The 18,712-nt window shown below is 38.1% G+C and overlaps 1 protein-coding gene across 1 annotated transcript in view; it reads left to right on the top strand.

Annotated features, from left to right (window-relative positions):
• The window catches only part of DNAH7 (dynein axonemal heavy chain 7), a 270,230-nt gene that overhangs the window by 29,709 nt on the left and 221,809 nt on the right, over positions 1-18,712 (top strand). The window contains exons 9-13 of the mRNA XM_055123217.1: positions 2,931-3,050; positions 4,662-4,845; positions 5,407-5,586; positions 14,895-15,167; positions 16,058-16,185. Coding sequence (XP_054979192.1) covers positions 2,931-3,050; positions 4,662-4,845; positions 5,407-5,586; positions 14,895-15,167; positions 16,058-16,185 — 885 coding nt within the window. The remainder of the gene's footprint in view (positions 1-2,930; positions 3,051-4,661; positions 4,846-5,406; positions 5,587-14,894; positions 15,168-16,057; positions 16,186-18,712) is intronic.

Below are 18,712 nucleotides of genomic sequence, written 5' to 3'. Positions count from 1 at the left end.
CCCCTCACCCCCACCCCGTCCCCTTCACTCCACCCTTCCTTTGTGGCAGGGCATTCCCATTTGCTCACTCTCTCTTTTTGGGTGTTGTGGCTTGCTACAGAGGTATTAAGTAGGCATCTTGTTCAGTCTATAGTCTATTTTCAACCTGTATCTCCCATCCTTAGTGGGCCCGCCTAGCTAGCACCCTTTACTTGGTGATCCCTTTTATATCAGAGCTGCTTCTTGGTCACCTCATATGACCACCTAGCATACGAGGTCAGCTTCCAAGCTGTGGAATACTCCTCTTGATACTTATCTCTACTATTCTTGGGTGTTAGTCTCCCATTCTGTTACTTTATATTCCACAAATGAGTGCAATTTTTCTATGTCTGTCCCTCTCTTTCTGACTCATTTCACTTAACATGATACTTTCCATGTTGATCCACCTATATGCGAATTTTATGACTTCATCTTTTCTGACAACTGCATAGTATTCCATTGTGTAGATGTACCAAAGTTTCTTTAGCCAGTCATCTGTCCTCAGGCACTCGGGTTTTTTCCAGATTCTGGCTATTGTGAACAGTGCTACAATGAACATATTGGTGCAGATGTCACTTTTACTATACTTTTTTGCATCTCCGGGATATATTCCCAGAAGTGGTATTGCTGGGTGAAGTGGGAACTCAATTTCTAATGTTTTGAGAAGCGTCCATACTGTTTTCCAAAAGGGCTGAACCAGTCAGCATTTCCACCAGCAGTGAAGGAGAGTCCCTTTCTTCACACGTCCGCACCAACACCGGTTGCTTTTGTTCTTTTGGATGTGGGCCAGTCTCCTTGGTGTGAGATGATATCTCATTGTTGTTTTGATCTGCATCTCCCTGGTGATTAGTGATGACGAGCATTTTTTCATGTGCCTTTTGGCCATTTGAATTTCTTCATTGAGAAAGTTTCTGTTCATTTCATTGCCCCATTTTCTGATGGGGTTGGATGTTTTCTTTTTGTACAGTTCAACCAGTGCCTTGTATATCCTTGATATCAGCCCTTTATCAGATGGGTATTGGGTGAATATCCTTTCCCATTCTGCAGATTGTTTTTTTTATTCTGGTCATGGTATCTTTTGAGGTGTAGAAGCTTCTCAGTTTAAGATAGACCCATTTGTTTATCTCTGTTTTCACTTGTTTGGTCAATGGTGTTTTATCTTTGAAGATACCTTTAGCTTCAATGTCATAGAGGGTTTTGCTGTAAGTCTAAGGAGGTGCTCTTTTGTATGTGATTTCCTTCTTTGACCTTGCTGCTTGCAGTATTGTGTCTCTATCCATGGCATCTATCATTCTGACTATGATATGTCTTGGAGTCTTTTTATTAGGGTCTCTTTTAGCCGGCACCCTTTGGGCTCCTTGGATCTGGATGCCTGCATTCTTTAGCTCTGGGAACATCTCAGCAATGGTATCTTTAACTGTGGCGTTTTCTTTGGGGTTGACTCCCTGTTCTTGGTACTCCAATGATTCTTATGTTATTCCTCTTGAGTTCATTCCCTAGGACTCTGTTTTGCCCTAAAGCTATTTTGAGGTCTTTTCCCATAATTTGTTGTTGCCTGTAAGCTTTCTGAAGCTCATCTTCAAGCCCACTAATTCTGTTTTTGGCTGTAGTCATTCTACTGTTGAGGGCACCCACTGACAATTTTATTTCATCTACCAACTCCATTATCTGTGACATTTCTGCTGTAGCTTTTTTTATTTCTGCTCTCTGTTCTTTCTGTATATTCTTGGTTGTCTGTTCCATTGTTTCTTTCATGTCCTCCTTTAATTTGCTGGATGCGTGTTCCACCGTTTCTTTGGGTTCATTGATCATCTTCAACATTTCACCTCTGAATTTTTTTCAGAGTGATTGTATTTGTGGGTGACTACTGTTGAGGCTTCTGGACTCTTTTCTTTATCCTCTCCTCATGGTGGGGATTTTCCCTGTTTCTTCATGTTGTGGTAATGGTATGGAGGTGGGACCTTCCAGTTCACTATCAGTATTCCTCTCTTGCTTCGAGAAAGGATTCTGAAAGAGCTCGGTCAATTGTGGTCGCTTTTTCGGTATACTTTGATTGGACTAGGCTAGTGATCTTTGGCCTAATGTGTTTGGGATAGTCAGAATGTCTGCTTTAGAATTAGGTAATGGAGGTTGAGCTGTGGGTCCAATGTGATGAGAAAGGGGAAAATAACTATGGCCTCGTGAGCAACTGCAGCCCTGGAGGCCACTCCCAGCACGCTGTTGGTGGGAGGGGCGGCTTATGTCCCTGCTGCTGAGGTCTAATTCCCTCTTCGATATCCTGAGGTTTCTTGGGGGCGCTTCTGCTGACTGGAGCAAGCACTATTTCTTAAAAAAAAAAAAATCAAAACCAGACAAGTTAAAAAAATTAATACAAAGTCTTAGCTCTAAAATAATCTTATCTCTTTTCCTTTTTAAATCATCCCACTTTAAAAGCAAAATCAGGGGCTGGAGCAATAGCACAGCGGGTAGGGCGTTTGCCTTGCACGCGGCCGACCCGGGTTCGATTCCCAGCATCCCATATGGTCCCCTGAGCACCGCCAGGGGTAATTCCTGAGTGCAGAGCCAGGAGCAACCCCTGTGCATCGCCGGGTGTGACCCAAAAAGCAAAAAAAAAAAAAAAAAAAAAAGAAAAATCAACTTAAACACTATCAAATCCTGGCCATTGCATCTTCAACTAAACCTTGATGTTTCAGAATATGATATTGTTCCTAATGACTTTAATTAATAATTTTTAAAAAATCGTTGTATCTTATATTTTAAAATATTTAACTTTGTAAAACAATTTTAATCATAAAAACCAAAAGTACCATGTATCTGGGGAAGCAATTGATTAGCAAAAATCTTAGATACAAAAAAATCTTTTTTTTACTTACTGTTTTTTTTTAATTACTGTTTATTTTTGTCTCTTGCAGAAAATTACGTTTAGTTGATGTAGAAGAATTTCACAATCGCCAGGAGGCATTAGAGCTGTCCAGTTTTCAGACCATTGTCATGAGACACATGGAAACTGCTAAAGAAACTCTAGTTAAAATGTAAAGTTTTGAAATTTCATGCACATAGCTATAAATTTACAAATGTGATTGGTGGCATGCCTTTCCTAAAAACTACATCTTAGCTGCTCCTAGAAAGTATGTTTTAAACAAATGTTTTATAATTTTGGCCTGAGAATTATATATGTTTTCAGCTATCTTTGTCTATAATATCTGTCCATATACTCTACATAGCATAGGTTGTGTTGAAACTAAAAAGACTATATTTACTATGAGTGAAGTAGGTTCCCGTGGGGGAATGATCATTAACTGTCATTTAACAGATATGTATTTGCTCTGCTATTAATACATGTAAGATTCTGTGCTTGTAAAATTTTGTTTCTGGATGGAGAATGCAGAAAAGCTTGAAAAATAACTAGGTAGGGGAAATATATTCTTTAAATATGTTAAAATGACATAAAAAATAACATACCATTATGCTCCCTGTGGACTTTTGTTGCTACTTTAAATCCCACGTATGAGAGAGATTATTCTGTATCTGTTCTTTTCCTTTTGATTGACTTATCTCAGTGTGATATCCTCCAGTTCCATCTATGTTACTCCAAGTTGCATGATTTTGTTCTTTCTTAGAGCTTCATAGTATTGCATTGTTCTTTTATCATTCTTTTTTTTTTTTTTTTTTTTGCTTTTTGGGTCACACCCAGCGATGCTCAGGGGTTACTCCTGGCTTTGCACTCAGGAATTACTCCTGGCGGTGCTTGGGGGACCATATGGGATGCCGGGGATCGAACCCGGGTCGGCCGCGTGCAAGGCAAACGCCCTACCCGCTGTGCTATCGCTCCGGCCCCTCTTTTATCATTCTTAATTTGAACAATTTGAGTTTTTTTCATTTTGATCTTTCTACACATAGAATTTTCAATTTCTCTGAGTTTTCCTATGTTAGATTTTGATTTTGTTGGTTTTTCTATCATTTTTCTAACCTATTTTGTTTGTTTCCACTCAGATCTTTATTTCTTCCTTTTGTTTTCATTTTCTAGTGAGATTTTACATTGTTAAAATCCAATTTAATTTTTTTTTTAATTTTTGAGCCACATATGTCCATGCTTAGGGATTACTCTTGACACTGCACTCAGGATCAGTCAGTCAGGTTTCATCAGACCATATGGTGTGCCAGGGGTTGAACCCTGTTTGGCTGCATGCAAAACAAGTGCCCTGTTCATTGTACTATTTCTTTGGTCCTGGTTTATTTATTTTTATTCATTTGTTTAATTTTCTGGGTGTTATTAAGGCAGCTTCTGGTGATACTCAACTTTGTGTTCAGGCTTAGTGATTCAGTGTTCAGGGACCTAGCACTGTGTGTGATGTCTGACAGTGTGGCATGGGAGTGGGTGGGGAGGGTGTCACCAAACCCACCTTGGCCTTAACCTCTGTGCTCTCTCTCGAAGTCCAGTCTCACTGAGTCATTTTCTGTTGGCTGTGGTTAAAATTTCTTTACTTAGGCGAAGTGAAATACGCTAGCACAGAGTAAATAAAGTCACTTAGCAAAATACTAGCCTATAAAGACGTCTGGCTATCTGGAACTGAATGTTAATACATAATGTGAAAGTAGTTCTCTCAAAGTCTTAACTTTTAACAATCTTTCATTCTTTCAAGGTGGTTTCCAGAAGTGCAGAATATTTATTACCAAGGTAATAAAAAAAAGCAATTACCACCTAGTGACAACAGTGCCAAATTAGAATCTTTTTTCAACTGTGCTGCTACCCTCATGACTTTACAGCTGCAGGACCTCACCTTGGTCTCCATGCAGGATTTCACAAACTTGATTGCACAACCCCCTGTAAGTTTGATTCAGTTACGTTGTTTTTTTTTTTAAATTTACCTGATTATTTTAGTTCTTTCAGAGAACATAATTATAAAATACCTTTACATATTATCTATTCAAAGTTTAAACTAGCATACTTTGGATATATGGCTATTGTCACATTGAGAAGGGTTAGTAAAACTCCCACTACTGGAAAATTTGTCCCATAATGTTTGGGGAAAGTTTCCACAAAGACTCTTGATTTCTAAAAGAAGGTCTCTTTACAGCAAGGCCTTCGAATCTGACTTTTCTGGACCCATGACTATAGCTTTTTTGTGGGCCCAGTGGCTAATAGATACCAAGAACTCTAGGTGGGAATTGCCTTTTTATTTTTTTTAGGATAGCTCTTCTTTTGCTTAATTCTAGATTGTAGGCTGTAAATAAAAGAATATGACCCTTGTATTCTAACTGGGCCTTGGCCTAGTGCACTCCTAGCCTGTCACAAAGTGCGCGCGCTTGCGAACACACACACACACACAAACACACACACACACACATACACATACACTCACACATTTATGCTCTTTTTTTTTTCAGGGTTCTGTTAGAGCTTTTGAACATCCAGGATTTGTTATGAGACTAATCCTTGATAACAATACTATTAAGTTTGAGCCTGAATTCACTGATTATATAGACATCTTTCTAAATGTTTATGATGTCATGATTAAAGCTGTCAGTTTTGTGCCAAGAATTGAGACAAAATTGTATTCTAAGTGGGTAAGTAATATTTGTTAATTTGTTTGATTTTACGTGATGGTAGCAATTCTAAATAACTTCTGAAAGTTATAAATCGATATCCTCTGTTTTCAAATATATAAATGGACTAGTAACACTGATTACAAGGACGTTTTGATTTAAAAATATCAATTCCAACTAGCCTTTACAACTTATCTAGTTTTTTAGTTTAGTCTTCTACTGGACTCAGCTAAAATCTTCCTGAATAGAAAGAGTTGAAACTTTGATTAGGTTTGCTTTACTCAATGAGTATTTACTCAAGCACTCAATGTGTTATAGCTCTCCATCATACATTTCTAGGTCTGTTCCAGTATCTTCTAATGCTTATATCCTCATATACCTTTTCCCATACATAGTAGTCTTACCATGGAACTGGCTGGCTTCTGATGTGGGGTTCTTGAGTTTTCTAGGTAGGATCAGTATACAAAATTCCAGATATTCATGAGATTATTGCTATTTGCTAAGTAGGTAGTTTTAGATCCCCTGATATCCTGTTGCCAGGCCTCATGCTGGTTCCCCACTGGTTTTCATGTGCACCATCCTTCGTCATGCTAGTATCTTGCTGGATCTGAGCCTTGATGTTCTTAGTGCAGTGTAATGGTTTGTTTCTGATACTTCGTGGTCTGCCTCTCCATGCTGGCGTTTGCTGCTTTGTTCCTTAGGCTTTCCTTGATCCTCAGGCCATCTGCATGTGGCTGATTCTTTTCCTGCTGTCTGCAGGGGTGTGTCCAATGAGAGGCTACCATCAGACCAGACCAGGGTATAGGGTCAAAGAGGAAGGAGACTGCTGTCCATCTGGGCCAGGAAGAAAGTAAACTGACATGTGCTTACTATTTTAAGTGTTCCTATGTCTGGCCCCAAATATTTTGGTTTCTAAAGAGAAAAAAATATGCTTGTGCTTGGTTTTGGGAGGTAGAAATCTGCCAGGAATATGCAGAGGCAGGGCTTTCTTGGAACATTATATGACTGAAACCCAGTCATGGTTTGTAATGGTGTATCTCACAGTGGTTCACTAAAATACATAAACAAAAAAAGAGAAAAATATGCCGACTTCTATCTAACCTGTGTTCACCATTTTAAGTCTTTATTTCTGCTCCTTAGCCATTATTACTATTGTCTATCTGTCTTCTGGCAGGATATACAATAACTTAGTTCTTGTTGACTAGATTTTAAAATGACCATTTATGTTTTCTAAATTACCTGGGACCTCTCATTTAATTGTAATGTGTTAAATCTTAGATAGTATTTCCCTTCTCTCTCTCTCTGGCTAACATTTTGTGAAGGCTATGCTGAACTATGACATTTCAACAGTTCTTATTGTCATAGAATATAACATAATGAGCATGACTGAAAATCCCCTAACTTGGATAAATTTTCAAATTTTATCAAGTACTGTCAAAATATTTTTTCTTTTTCTGTTTTTAAAATAGTTTATGAATGTTTCATGCACAAAAAATGATACCGGAGATTACTGTGCAAAGTTGTAATTAGTAATAAAGTTAACACCTGCATACCTAAAATCTCATTTTAGGAATAAAATTTTGATTCCTTTATATTCTCCCTTCCTCTCCATTCCTCCTTCTCACATCTCTATTCAGATACCTTCTAACAAAAGAATCACTAATCTGAATTTTGTAGCTGTTGTTTTCTTAATTTTTTAAGATAAACTTACTATATGTTTGTATGTCCATAAAAAATTCTGCTTTTCCATGTGTTTCTGTAGCTGGAGTCATAATAATCAGGGTCTTGTTTCATTTTACTTAGCATTTTGAATTTTGAGGCTATTACCCTCTTCATGTTCTCAGGAATTACTCCGGGCGGTGCTCGGGGGACCATATGGGATGCTGGGAATCGAACCTGGGTCAGCTGCCTGCAAGGCAAATACCCTACCCGCTGTGCTATCACTTCAGCCCCATAAATTTGCATTCTTGAACACTGTCCTCACCCTCAACTCCACTGGCTTTCCGCTAGATGAGGCTAAAATGCCCTAAGTGTGCCTTCCTAGTCCTTCTCACAGTTTTAGCCCCATAGTGTTTCCCTCACCATTTGCATGCTACTTGTTTCTTATGCTACACTCTAAGCTTCCTGAGCCTAGAATCGTGTCTCTTTACTTGACTCCTGACTCCCACATCCCAGCATTGGCTCTCATTGACTACATGTTCAGGAGATACGTGAAGCTAAAGCACAATTAGGGATTGCAGGTGTTGCAGGTATAAATTATTTTGCACACTTAGACAGTTCCACCTTTTGAGGTAATGCAGACTAGCCTTGTCTCCCACTAACCAGCATTGAGAGCGGCCAGCCATCTTACAGGATTCACAAAATTACTTACAGAGGCCTACGAAAGTGTGTTGGGGGTAAGTGAACATGGCCTTTTGTACAATAAGGATCCAACAGAGCCTTGGTTACTATCCATACTGATTTCTGGCTAATGATGAATAAGTGAAGTACAGAGCCTCGGGGAACATTAGGAAGATGATCTTGTCTTACTGGCTGGTTGTCTGAGTCACTCAAATACATGCAGCTTCGGGGCTGGAGTGAGAGTCCAGTGGGTAGGTGTATAATCTCCGGGGTGACTCTCCCTCTTGAGGCCTGGGTTCTGTGGACTCGGGCCATTCCACCTCCTGGGGCAGCCGAGGCCATGGACATATGAAGGAGGAAATGAGGGGTATACATTTTCCATATATATATGTATATGTATATATACATATATATATATATATATATATATATATATATATATCAGAGAGCCCGGCAAGCTACTGAGAGTATCCTGCCCGCACAGCAGTGTCTGGCAAACTCCCCGTGGCTTATTTGATATGCCAAAAACAGTAACAATAACAGTTCTCATTCCCCTTACCCTGAAAGAGCCTCCAATCATTGGGAAACACGAATAAGGAGAGGCTGCTAAAATCTCAGGGCTGGGACAAATGGCGACGTTACTGGTGCCTGCTCGAGTACATTGATGAACAATGGGATGACATGATGCAGTGATACCCTCTTTATAGAGCTGCTATGTTTTAATTTCTTTTCATTTTCTAGGAATCCCATAACATTATTTTTCAAGGGCACATTCCATTTTTTATTACATCATAGCTATTTTGCTTCTTCTATCAGGCACTGTATCCAGTAATTCCAATAGCTATAGTCTTTTCCAACTTGAATATGCTCTCTATAGATGTGCTTCTATTTCTAGTGGTTATTTCCCAGTGGATCATTTTCCCATATTATTATGCACTTATACACGTAAGAACTTTATGCAGGAAAGTCGTGGTTCAAGTTGGTTATTTCTTGAGGAGGCTCTGGACACCACTGCAGAGACCACCAGAGACCACTTAATGAAATTCTTGACGGAGGATTTTCTTAATAGCACTGGCAGTGTCAAGGCTTACCTAAATTTGCATGTGAACAGGCCTGTGTTTACAGATTCTTTAGGCAGTCATTTTCTTTTCTTCTCCACTGGCAAATCAAGACCCAAATGGGTAAATTTTCTTTCTTTTCCTAGCTCATCAAAGATGTTACTTATCAGCTTTCTGAAATTTTGTGTTTGGAGAACCCAAGTTTTGAGCTTATGTCATCAATCAATGTTCTTGGTTTTATAGTTATCAGTGATGACTTCTCACTCTGTTTACACTTGGGCCTGTATTCCCTGATAACTGTTCTTCCTACCTACCTTTCTGGTGACTCATTAAAGCAAAGCTTAGGTGGAGATCAGCAGTTTTCAGCTTACTCACTCATTTCTGCATACAGTTACCTCTCTCAATTCACACTTTTTCTCAAGTTTGCACTTTCCTTTTGATTTTGTTTTCTCACCTATGCATTATGAAAGTTGTATTAGGCACTTTATTCAGCAACTTTGTCTTTTTTCTTCTAGGATGTTGTTTTTAGAATATGTTTTCCTCATATTGTCTTAAATGAGATGTCTCTCAAGAAATTTGCTATGAACATTATCCTTTATTGAATTCTAATAATCTCTCACATTCTTTTCTGTTCTACTGATAGTCTAACTTTTATCAAGGATGATTTGAGATGCCTTATGAAGCAGACAAGTTAATATAAGTTACTAACAAATCACAAAGAAGGTATTATAATCAGAAAGAATATAATTGCTATGATTTATGATTATAAAATGTGATTGTAAACTTTAGTTTCTAAAGTAAGAGAGGAATTTTGCTTAGTTTTAACTAGATATAAGCAGTCAATTTAGACTGCTACTGTGTAAAAAATATAAGCGTGCATGCGGAAGAGTGATGTGTGATGTATGTTCTCGGGCTCTCAGGGCGACTCTCTCTCTCTCTCTCTCTCTCTCTCTCTCTCTCTCTTTCTTTCTCTCTCCCCCCTCATGTTTGCTGCTCTCAAGGAGCTGTGTGTGGACCGGATCGGGATGGCTTCTCCTTTGTGCTCCGCTGTGCTCTCCTGTCTGTTTCTCTATCTCTCTATCTCTGACTCTTGTCTCTGTAGTCTCTCCTCTGGTCTCTTTCGACCTCTCTCTGTCTCTGTCATCTCTCCTCTGGTCTCTCCCGATCTCTCTACTGATCTCTCTTTCGATCTCTCCTGCTTCTCTCTATGGAGCCCTTCTTGCTCTCACTTCTGACTCTGACACTTACTTTTGACTCTTACCCTTATCCTTTATCTCTGACTCTGACCCTTACTTCTGATTCTGACCCCTACTTCTGACTCTGACCCCATCCACTCTTACAGTCTTAGTTTATATAGCAATCACATAGGGTGGTGATACAAAGGTGGCTTGAACATTAACAAATCAACAAAGAGGCATAAAACCATTTCTCCAGGAGATTAACAAAATCTCATCTAAGGAGATTACTACAGATTACTAGGAGATCCGCTTTAAGGGCGGAATCCTGTCCAGGGTGTGTTGCTTTCTTTTTTCCTCAGCTAGTAATCCACTTAATTAGCTTTAGTAAATCTACTTCTAATATTTCTAGCAATGTCATTCTGTATGATGACAGTAAGAGATATGTCAAACTTAAAGTTTCATTCTTCCTGAGAACATCTCACCATATAAACTTAAAGTTTGGTTCTTCCTGAGGACATCTCACTATATATTCCAGACCACAGTCCTCAGGTCAGCTTAGTCTTCCTAACCCCAGCAGCGTCCTAGTCTCATCATTACTTTTGGATCATGACAGCATTTGTCTATGACCATGCTCTCAACTTATAGTTGAGTATTGTGGAGCTTTAGTCTGGCCCATTTTGATGCCAGGGTAGCTCACAGTTTGCTCTGGGTCCATTCAGTCCCTCGCTTTTGAGATGCTAGGAACTAAGGGCAACTGAGTTGAGAAAGCAGATGTCCAAGAGTAAATACTCTTTGGAGTCAATCAACTCCCAAGTTACAAGAGCATAATATTAATTGTCATTCTGTGTCCATACAGAAAGGACATTGCTTTAAGGTAAACTAAGTTCCCTGTAGCAAGGCTGAAAGGACAAACCCAATGTCATTCTACACTACTGGGAAAAGGTGTTTTTATTTTCTGGAAGCATAGTTTGAGAGAGAGATTCTTAGATAGGACATTACAGCTGGGATCATGATCCTGAAAAGTTATGTATCAGGACTACCAGATATCACTTTAAAAATACAATTCCTGGGGCTGGAGCAATAGCACAGCAGGTAGGGCGTTTGCCTTGCATGCGGCCAACCTGGGTTCGATTCCCAGCATCCTATAGGGTCCCCTGAACACTGCCAGGGGTGATTTCTGAGTGCAAAGCCAGGAGTAACCCCTGTGCATCACCAGGTGTGACCCAAAAAGCCAAAAAAAGACAAAACAATTCCTGGTATTCCACTCTACCACTCCTCTCACCTAGGATTGCAATTACAGAACTCAAAAAAAAACAACCCTCAAATATCATTAGATGATTTTGGTGACCATCATTTCAGGGAACTGATATATATATATAGAGGGACTTTTTGTAAGAGAATTGAAAAATGTTTTTGATAGCTACAGAAATTGAATTTGTATGACCGTTTCTCATTATAGTTTTTGGTTGTAGAAGCAGGTGAACTTGATAGGCTAAAGAGTTATTTTATTTGTTTGTTTTTGGGCCACGCTCAGTGGTGCTCAGGGCTATCTCTTGGTTCTGTGCTCAAGGACCACTCCTGACAGCACTGAGGAGATCTCATGTGGTGGTAGGGATTAAACCTGCGTTACTCCATGACACTGAAGCTAAAGGTATCTTCAAAGGTGAAACACCCACTGACCAAGCAGATGAAAGTCAAGATAAACAAATGGAAGTACATTAAACTAAGAAACTTCTGCACCTCAAAAGAAATGGTGTCAAAAATGCGAAGACCCTCCATGGAATGGGAACAATTATTTTTCCAATACCTATCTGATAAAGGGTTAATATCAAAATTATAAGACACTGGTTGTAAGACAAAGTTATATAAGAACTTTGCAAGAAAAAAACTCATCTAACCCCATTTAAAAACTGGGAGAGGAGATGAACAGAAACTTCCTCAAAGAAGAAAAGGCACGTGAAAAAATGCTCTACATCAGCTATCATCAGGGAGATGCAAGTCAAAACCAACCCGAAACCCAATCATGAATGACTTTGTAACTGTATATATCACTGTAATTCAGTAAAACAAACAAAAACGTGGATTAGCTGCATGCAAAGCAAATAACCCTGCTTACTGTACTCTCTCCAGCTGCTGTGCTTTAAAAAATTCTTAAACTGCCTTATATAAAACAAACAAGCAAAAAAATTTCCTTCAACTTTCTGTTAACTTCTTTTAGAAATCAATTCAAATTCATATCAAAATACTTTATAATATATAGTTCTAAAATACTGGTGTCTGGTTCAGTTAGAAAAATGATCTCTAGGTTTTAGAAATTTAGAAATTAGAAATTTTTAAATTTACTATGACTAAAACTTAAAAAACATTGTTAAATTTTTTTTTTTTTTTTGCTTTTTGGGTCACACCCAGCAGTGCACAAGGGTTACTCCTGGCTCTGTACTCAGGAATTACTCCTGGCAGTGCTGGGGGACCATATGGGATGCTGGGAATTGAATCTGGGTCGACCATGTGCAAGGCAAATGCCCTACCAGCTGTGCTATCGCTCCAGCCCCAGCAATGTTAAATTTAAATAATCAATATGGATGATATTCAGCAGAGACCTAACAACTTCATATTATATTCAATGTCTAATTGTTTTCAGAGGAAAAGAAATAACACCTACCATTTCTTGAACCATGGGGTATATGGTAGTGTTAGTGATGGGTTTTCCTCACTAAGATCTCATGAAGCATCTAGCTAAGAGTGATATGGTTTCCTCCAATGCTCACCAGGGGTCACAGTAGTAAAATATGTCTTGTTCTCTAAGAATTTCTGATATTAACAACCTGAATGTAGTAGAATGTCTGAGATGGTTAAAAATTTCTTCTTCATTTATCTGTCCCCTTATTTTGCAAAGGGGAGACATGCTGTTGAGGCATGCTTGCTAATTTAAATTGTCTAGTTCATTCTTATCCATCATTATTCAGTAATAGCAGAATGAAAATTTTGCAACTAGAGAATTTGTCTATTCTAGTTGCTGTTCACACAAATATCAGTAGTAAGTGAGCTAACAGTGTTTTTGTTCTTAGATACATTGTTCATCAAGATGAAAAATTGCTGTAATCAAAAGTATGATTCTATGGCATTAAGACAACTTTGTGGGTGGAGATTGCTCTGAAGAAGTTATCAGAGTGCGGGGGTCTCATTCCTGGTGGTTCTCAGCCAACCAGACTGGTATTCAATGTGAGGGCACCAGAATGTGGTGCTGCTGAGATGCTGAGTGCTGGGGATTTCCTGGGTCACCCCCATGGTGCTAGGGTGGCCTTTGGGGATACACTTGGTAATACTTGGAGGTCCATTTGCCTCCAGAGATTAAATCTGGGTCAGCTACAATGAAATTTAACTGGATTATATTAAATTAGTTAAATTATTTAAATAATTAAATTAAATTTTGAAATACTCAAATATTTCAGCAATTCCTAAACTCCTTTTTAACTCTTGTACTCCTGTATTATCTCTCTAACTCTTTTTACTCTTTTAAAGTAGTAATGTACAACACAATGACTTTCATAGATATGTATATATATATGTAACTGCACACACATAATGTGGATTCTACTTTTTTTGTATTCTGACTTATTTAGTATATATTTTCAAGTGCTCTTATTTCATACATACAGAAAAGCAAGATAGAATGAGGTAGGCTTAACAAAAAAAATTATATGAAACATAGATACAGATTTCTCCTTCTGTGAGAAAGTAGAACTTTTCTAAACTATGAAACTTTATGTAAACAAAAATGGCATAAAGCAAAGGTACAATAACCATTAATTTATGTAGAAAAGGTATTTTTAGCATTCCAAGATCCAGAAAGTAATAGCACTGTAGCACTGTCGTCCCGTTGTTCATTGGTTTGCTCCAGCAGGCACCAGAAACGTCTCCATTGTGAGACTTGTTACTGTTTTTGGCATATCGAATATGCCATGGGTAGTTTGCCAGGCTCTGCTGTGATGGCGGGAGACTCTTGGTAGCTTGCCAGGCTCTCCGAGAGGAATGGGGGAATCGAACTTAGTTGGCCATGTGCAAGGCAAACTCCCTGCCCGCTGTGCAGAAAGTAATATACTAATGAAATTAAATGATATAGAAATCTCATGTAACACTGACATGTAGTAAAACCATGAATTATAAGATAAATATATAGCCTGTATAAAGTAGTTCTTGAAAAACTTGTGTGTGTGGGAAAGACATGAAACATTAGCATCTTTTACAAGGGCCAGGGGTATTGCCCCATAGCTGGAAGACTGCTTTATGAGCGGAGGGGAGAAGGCAGATGGAATAGAGAAGGGATCACTAAGAATATGATGGCTAGAGGAACCAGTTGGGATGGGAGACGCAGGCCGCAAGTAGATAGTGGACCAAACATGATGACCTCTCAGTGTCTGTGTTGCAAGCTATAATGCCCAAAAGTAGAGAGAGAGAGTATGGGGAATATTGTCTGCCTTAGAGGCAGGGGGAGGGTGGGAAAGGGGTGGTATACCTGGGATATTGGTGGTGGGGAATGTGCACTATGGAGGGATGGGTGTTTGATCATTGTGAGATTGTAACCCAAACATGAAAGATTGTAACTATCTCACGGTGATTCAATAAAATTTAAAAAAAAATTTAAAAAAAGAAAGATTAGCATCTTCATGAAAATAAACGATATGAATACCTTAACTTAAGGTATCTTAAAAAACTACTACCTCATATTACTGTTGCTTTTTTTTTTTTTTAGGAAAGTAAGTCTAAGCCAACCACCTTGAAGCCTGTAATTCTGAATGAAATTGTGGAAGCTCACAAAAACAAAGTTAGGGAAGTGATTATGAAAGAGAGTTTGGCACCTCAAGAGCACCTCAAACTCTATGATAAGTATGAGTTTTTGATTACCAGAAAAGCTGAGCAAGATGTAGATGCTTTTCTTGCAGAAAATCCTACTTATGAGAAAATAATAGAAGAAATACGCAAATACAAAAAGCTAATAGAAGAAATACAGTATACATCTAGAAAGGTAAATAATCTGTTGTACAGAACAGTTATCTGTACCTAGTGAAGTTTCTTACTTGTTTGCTTTGGAGTCAGACCCAACAGTGTGGCTCTGTGCACAGGGGCTGCTCCTGCTGTTTTTCAGGCAACCGTGTAGTGCTGGGTATTGAACCTGGATATCTGTGTGCAGAGCACAACATGCTCAGCCTATTGAAACATCTCTCGACCCTACCTTTCTATTTTAATTATATTTCTCTTTTTAATTTATATAAAATCATTATACTATCACTATTGAGAAAAATATTTATTAAGACTCACATTTGTGGTAAACCATGAACATGCAGAGGCAGACAAACTGCACACAATTCTTGTGCCTTTATAGATGAAAGTTTTAGACTGCAACTTAAGTACTTTATGTATTTTGACTCCTCAGAAATTTCAAGAACTAAATTTCTTTTAAGTGTGTAAAAGTCTGTTGGTGATTATACCAAAATATGGTTTCTTCTGTTTAGGAGAAGACTGATAATTTATTCTTTTGCTTGTTTTCACATTAGTCAAAATCTCTATCACGAACATGTATAAATTTTTCTATCTGTACTAATGCTACATTTAAATCCCAAACTGTTTTAGCAATAACTTGATCTTCTAAATTTATATTCTCATTATTGTCCTAAAATAGAATTGACTTCTAAGATAATGAACTCATCAAATTTACTCAGAAGATAAGTACAATACAATAAAATATTTTTAAAAACAATGCAGTAAAATACAATAAGTATTTAGATAAGCCTCCTATATTATGTAAAAAGCATCTAAGCTCAATTTTAAAATAAAACACACAAAACATTATTATGAGAAAGGCATTGGTGGGTCTCTAATATTTTTTCTGTTTCTTCTTAATATTTAACATTTTAGACTATTCGTTTGGGGATGTTTGAAATGCGCTGTGACGAATTAATCAGAGCTTTGGTGAAGCGGGCAGAAGCTATTTGTGGAAAACTTATAGCTCAAATGTTCAGAGATCATCAGGAAGCTAACACAAGGTACTTATATGGTACTTATTTCTTTGGAGGGGGAGAGGATGTTGACTAGAGTCAACTTTCACTCAACTAAAGTGAAAGATCAACTTTGATCATAAATGGTCAAAAGAGTAAGTATTACAAAAAGTTTTTATTGGTTTTATATTGTTTATAATTATTAATAGTATTTTCATCAGAAATGTGCATTCCCAAATGTCTGTATAAGGTGGATATTAAAATGTATTTGCGTTTTATTTCATAAGTTGGAGAGACATTATATAATTTCAGGTTTTTTAAATTTGTGTAATTAATATACAATGTAGGCTTTCTAAGTGGATTTACATAGTACTTGTTATGGGTCCTTAGAGTGTCAAATGTGAAACTTTATCTTATTTTACACTAAGGTTTTTAAAACCTGGAGAGTTTATTTTTCTTTTTTTTCCCCAGCAAATTCATGTTAAGTAAACTAATGGAATGATTTTGCCTAGTGTAAAGCAAAAGAACTTTCTCTATTTTATGAATATACATAGTACTCTGACAGCTTATGTTAATGTTGAACTGGGAAGCTCTTTTCTGGCATCAATTCTTGAGGAAGAAAATGCCCCAGTAATCAGAATTTTCAAGAATATAGTCCCCTTTCCTCTCCATTTTGTTCTGCAGACTGATGATTGCACATGCTTAGTTGCAGTACTCGAAATATTGATTGTGATGCTTGCGCCCAATATTTTACAGACTTGCTGAGGGCTGTGCATTGTTTTTGTCGCCCAGAATGCCAAACAACAGTAAATCTCACTCAAATCATGTGGGGTGGTACCAGGGATAAAATTTCTAGCCCCACACTTAAGTGGCAGGTCTTTTGACCCTGTGCTGTCCCCAACTCCCCAGAATTTTAAACAATAACCATATTAGAAAAGGAATTATGTCTTTAAAAATATTTTAGGCTGTCTAGAAACCTGTGGAAGCTTTATCTCCCTCTAATGTTAGGCATAACTCTGGACACTTGGATACTAAATATGAATGAAATAGCTGAAGGAAGTTATTCCGCAGGAGAGAAAATGGATATCTAAACTAGTAAATTGTATTAAGATGCAGTATCTAGTCATAAAATAAGTACAGGGAAGAAAATGATTAATCTTTAAGGGTTGAAGTTGTGGGGAAACAGAAAATCAGGGAAGGCTGCAAAGGAGATGATGTATTGAATTCACATGAATGAATAATGAGGGTGAAAGGATCCAAGGTTAAAAAAATAATGTATTGAAGGAAGTGAGGTATGACACAAGCATGGTATAATCTAAGGGTTTGGTTTGGGTTGTGGTGTTTTCACAGATGCTGAGGGGAGAGAAGTGAAGGTCACTAGGTGGGAGTCTTAATGGAAGAGAACTAGGACTGGAACCAGAATCATGTATTAACCTTCAAGCATCTTAAGGTCAAAAACACTGAGAGCATAGTGTGATTACTTTTCAGCTTTTAGTGGTGCATGGAAAAAAATGTTTTTGAGTGTGAAGTCTTATTCCTGCCTCTGTGCTCAGAGATTACCATCTGGAAAGAATATTTCCAGGGACCAAACCCTGTTTAACTCTGCAAGAAAAGCACCCTATCTGCTGTATTATCTGTCCAGCCCTGATGATTTTTGAGTTTCTAATTTTAACTACATAGCTATTTTCTCTGCTGCTGAACTGCCTTGGAACTCATTTCAGTTGTATGTCTCCCTTTGTTTTAAAAAAATGATGCTTCTTTCTGGGTTTATTGGATGTGAAGACATAGGATAGTTGCAGGCACCATCAGGACATGAATGCCTCTATTTCTTGCCCCTATTGTTATCAAATAGTCTGTTCATGAGAAGCGGACTAGTTCCTGATGTTCCATTTGCCCTCAATGGAACGAACATTTCTGAATGCAGCAGTTCTGTGTACCTAGGTCTAGAACTCAACGTGACAAATGACCTGACACTTGAACTGCGCAGGAGGAAGAGAGCAGTGTGGAATGCCTTAAAGAGCGTCAAAGAAGTGGTTAAGAGGATGAAGAACCTCTGGCTCTAGGCACATCTTTTCGACTCCACCGTTCTTCCAGCACTAACATATGCCTCAGAGATCTGGGCCCTACGAAAACAGGATGAGAACGCTATTTGGGTATCCCAAAGAGGAATCGAAAGAGCTATGCTTGGAGTATCACGTTTTACTCAAGTCAGAGAAGGAATCCGGAGTTCCAACCTCAACAAATAAAACAAACAAAAAACAAAACATCTCATAGTGGGCTTGGGAGATATCTCAAATGGCTGGAACACATGCTTCACATACAGGAATCCTGCACGGACTCAGTTCTCAGCACTATGTGATCTGTTAGGTGTGACCCCCAAAACAAAAAAACCTAAGAGCGTACTTCATATATATTCATTAATTATATCATGACCCATTTCAAGAGGATAGGGAATATTTGCTTATTTACACAGGTTACTGAGAATATAGGACCATTTAAATAATTTTCTGCATAGAGTCAGTTACTCCTTAAATTCCTATCACATTTTTGGTGCCATTACAACTAAATCTGTAGA

Source organism: Sorex araneus, chromosome X, assembly GCF_027595985.1.
Source record: "Sorex araneus isolate mSorAra2 chromosome X, mSorAra2.pri, whole genome shotgun sequence".
In the NCBI taxonomy this organism is placed as follows: Eukaryota; Metazoa; Chordata; class Mammalia; order Eulipotyphla; family Soricidae; genus Sorex; species Sorex araneus.
This window is presented reverse-complemented; position numbering and strand designations above follow the sequence as displayed.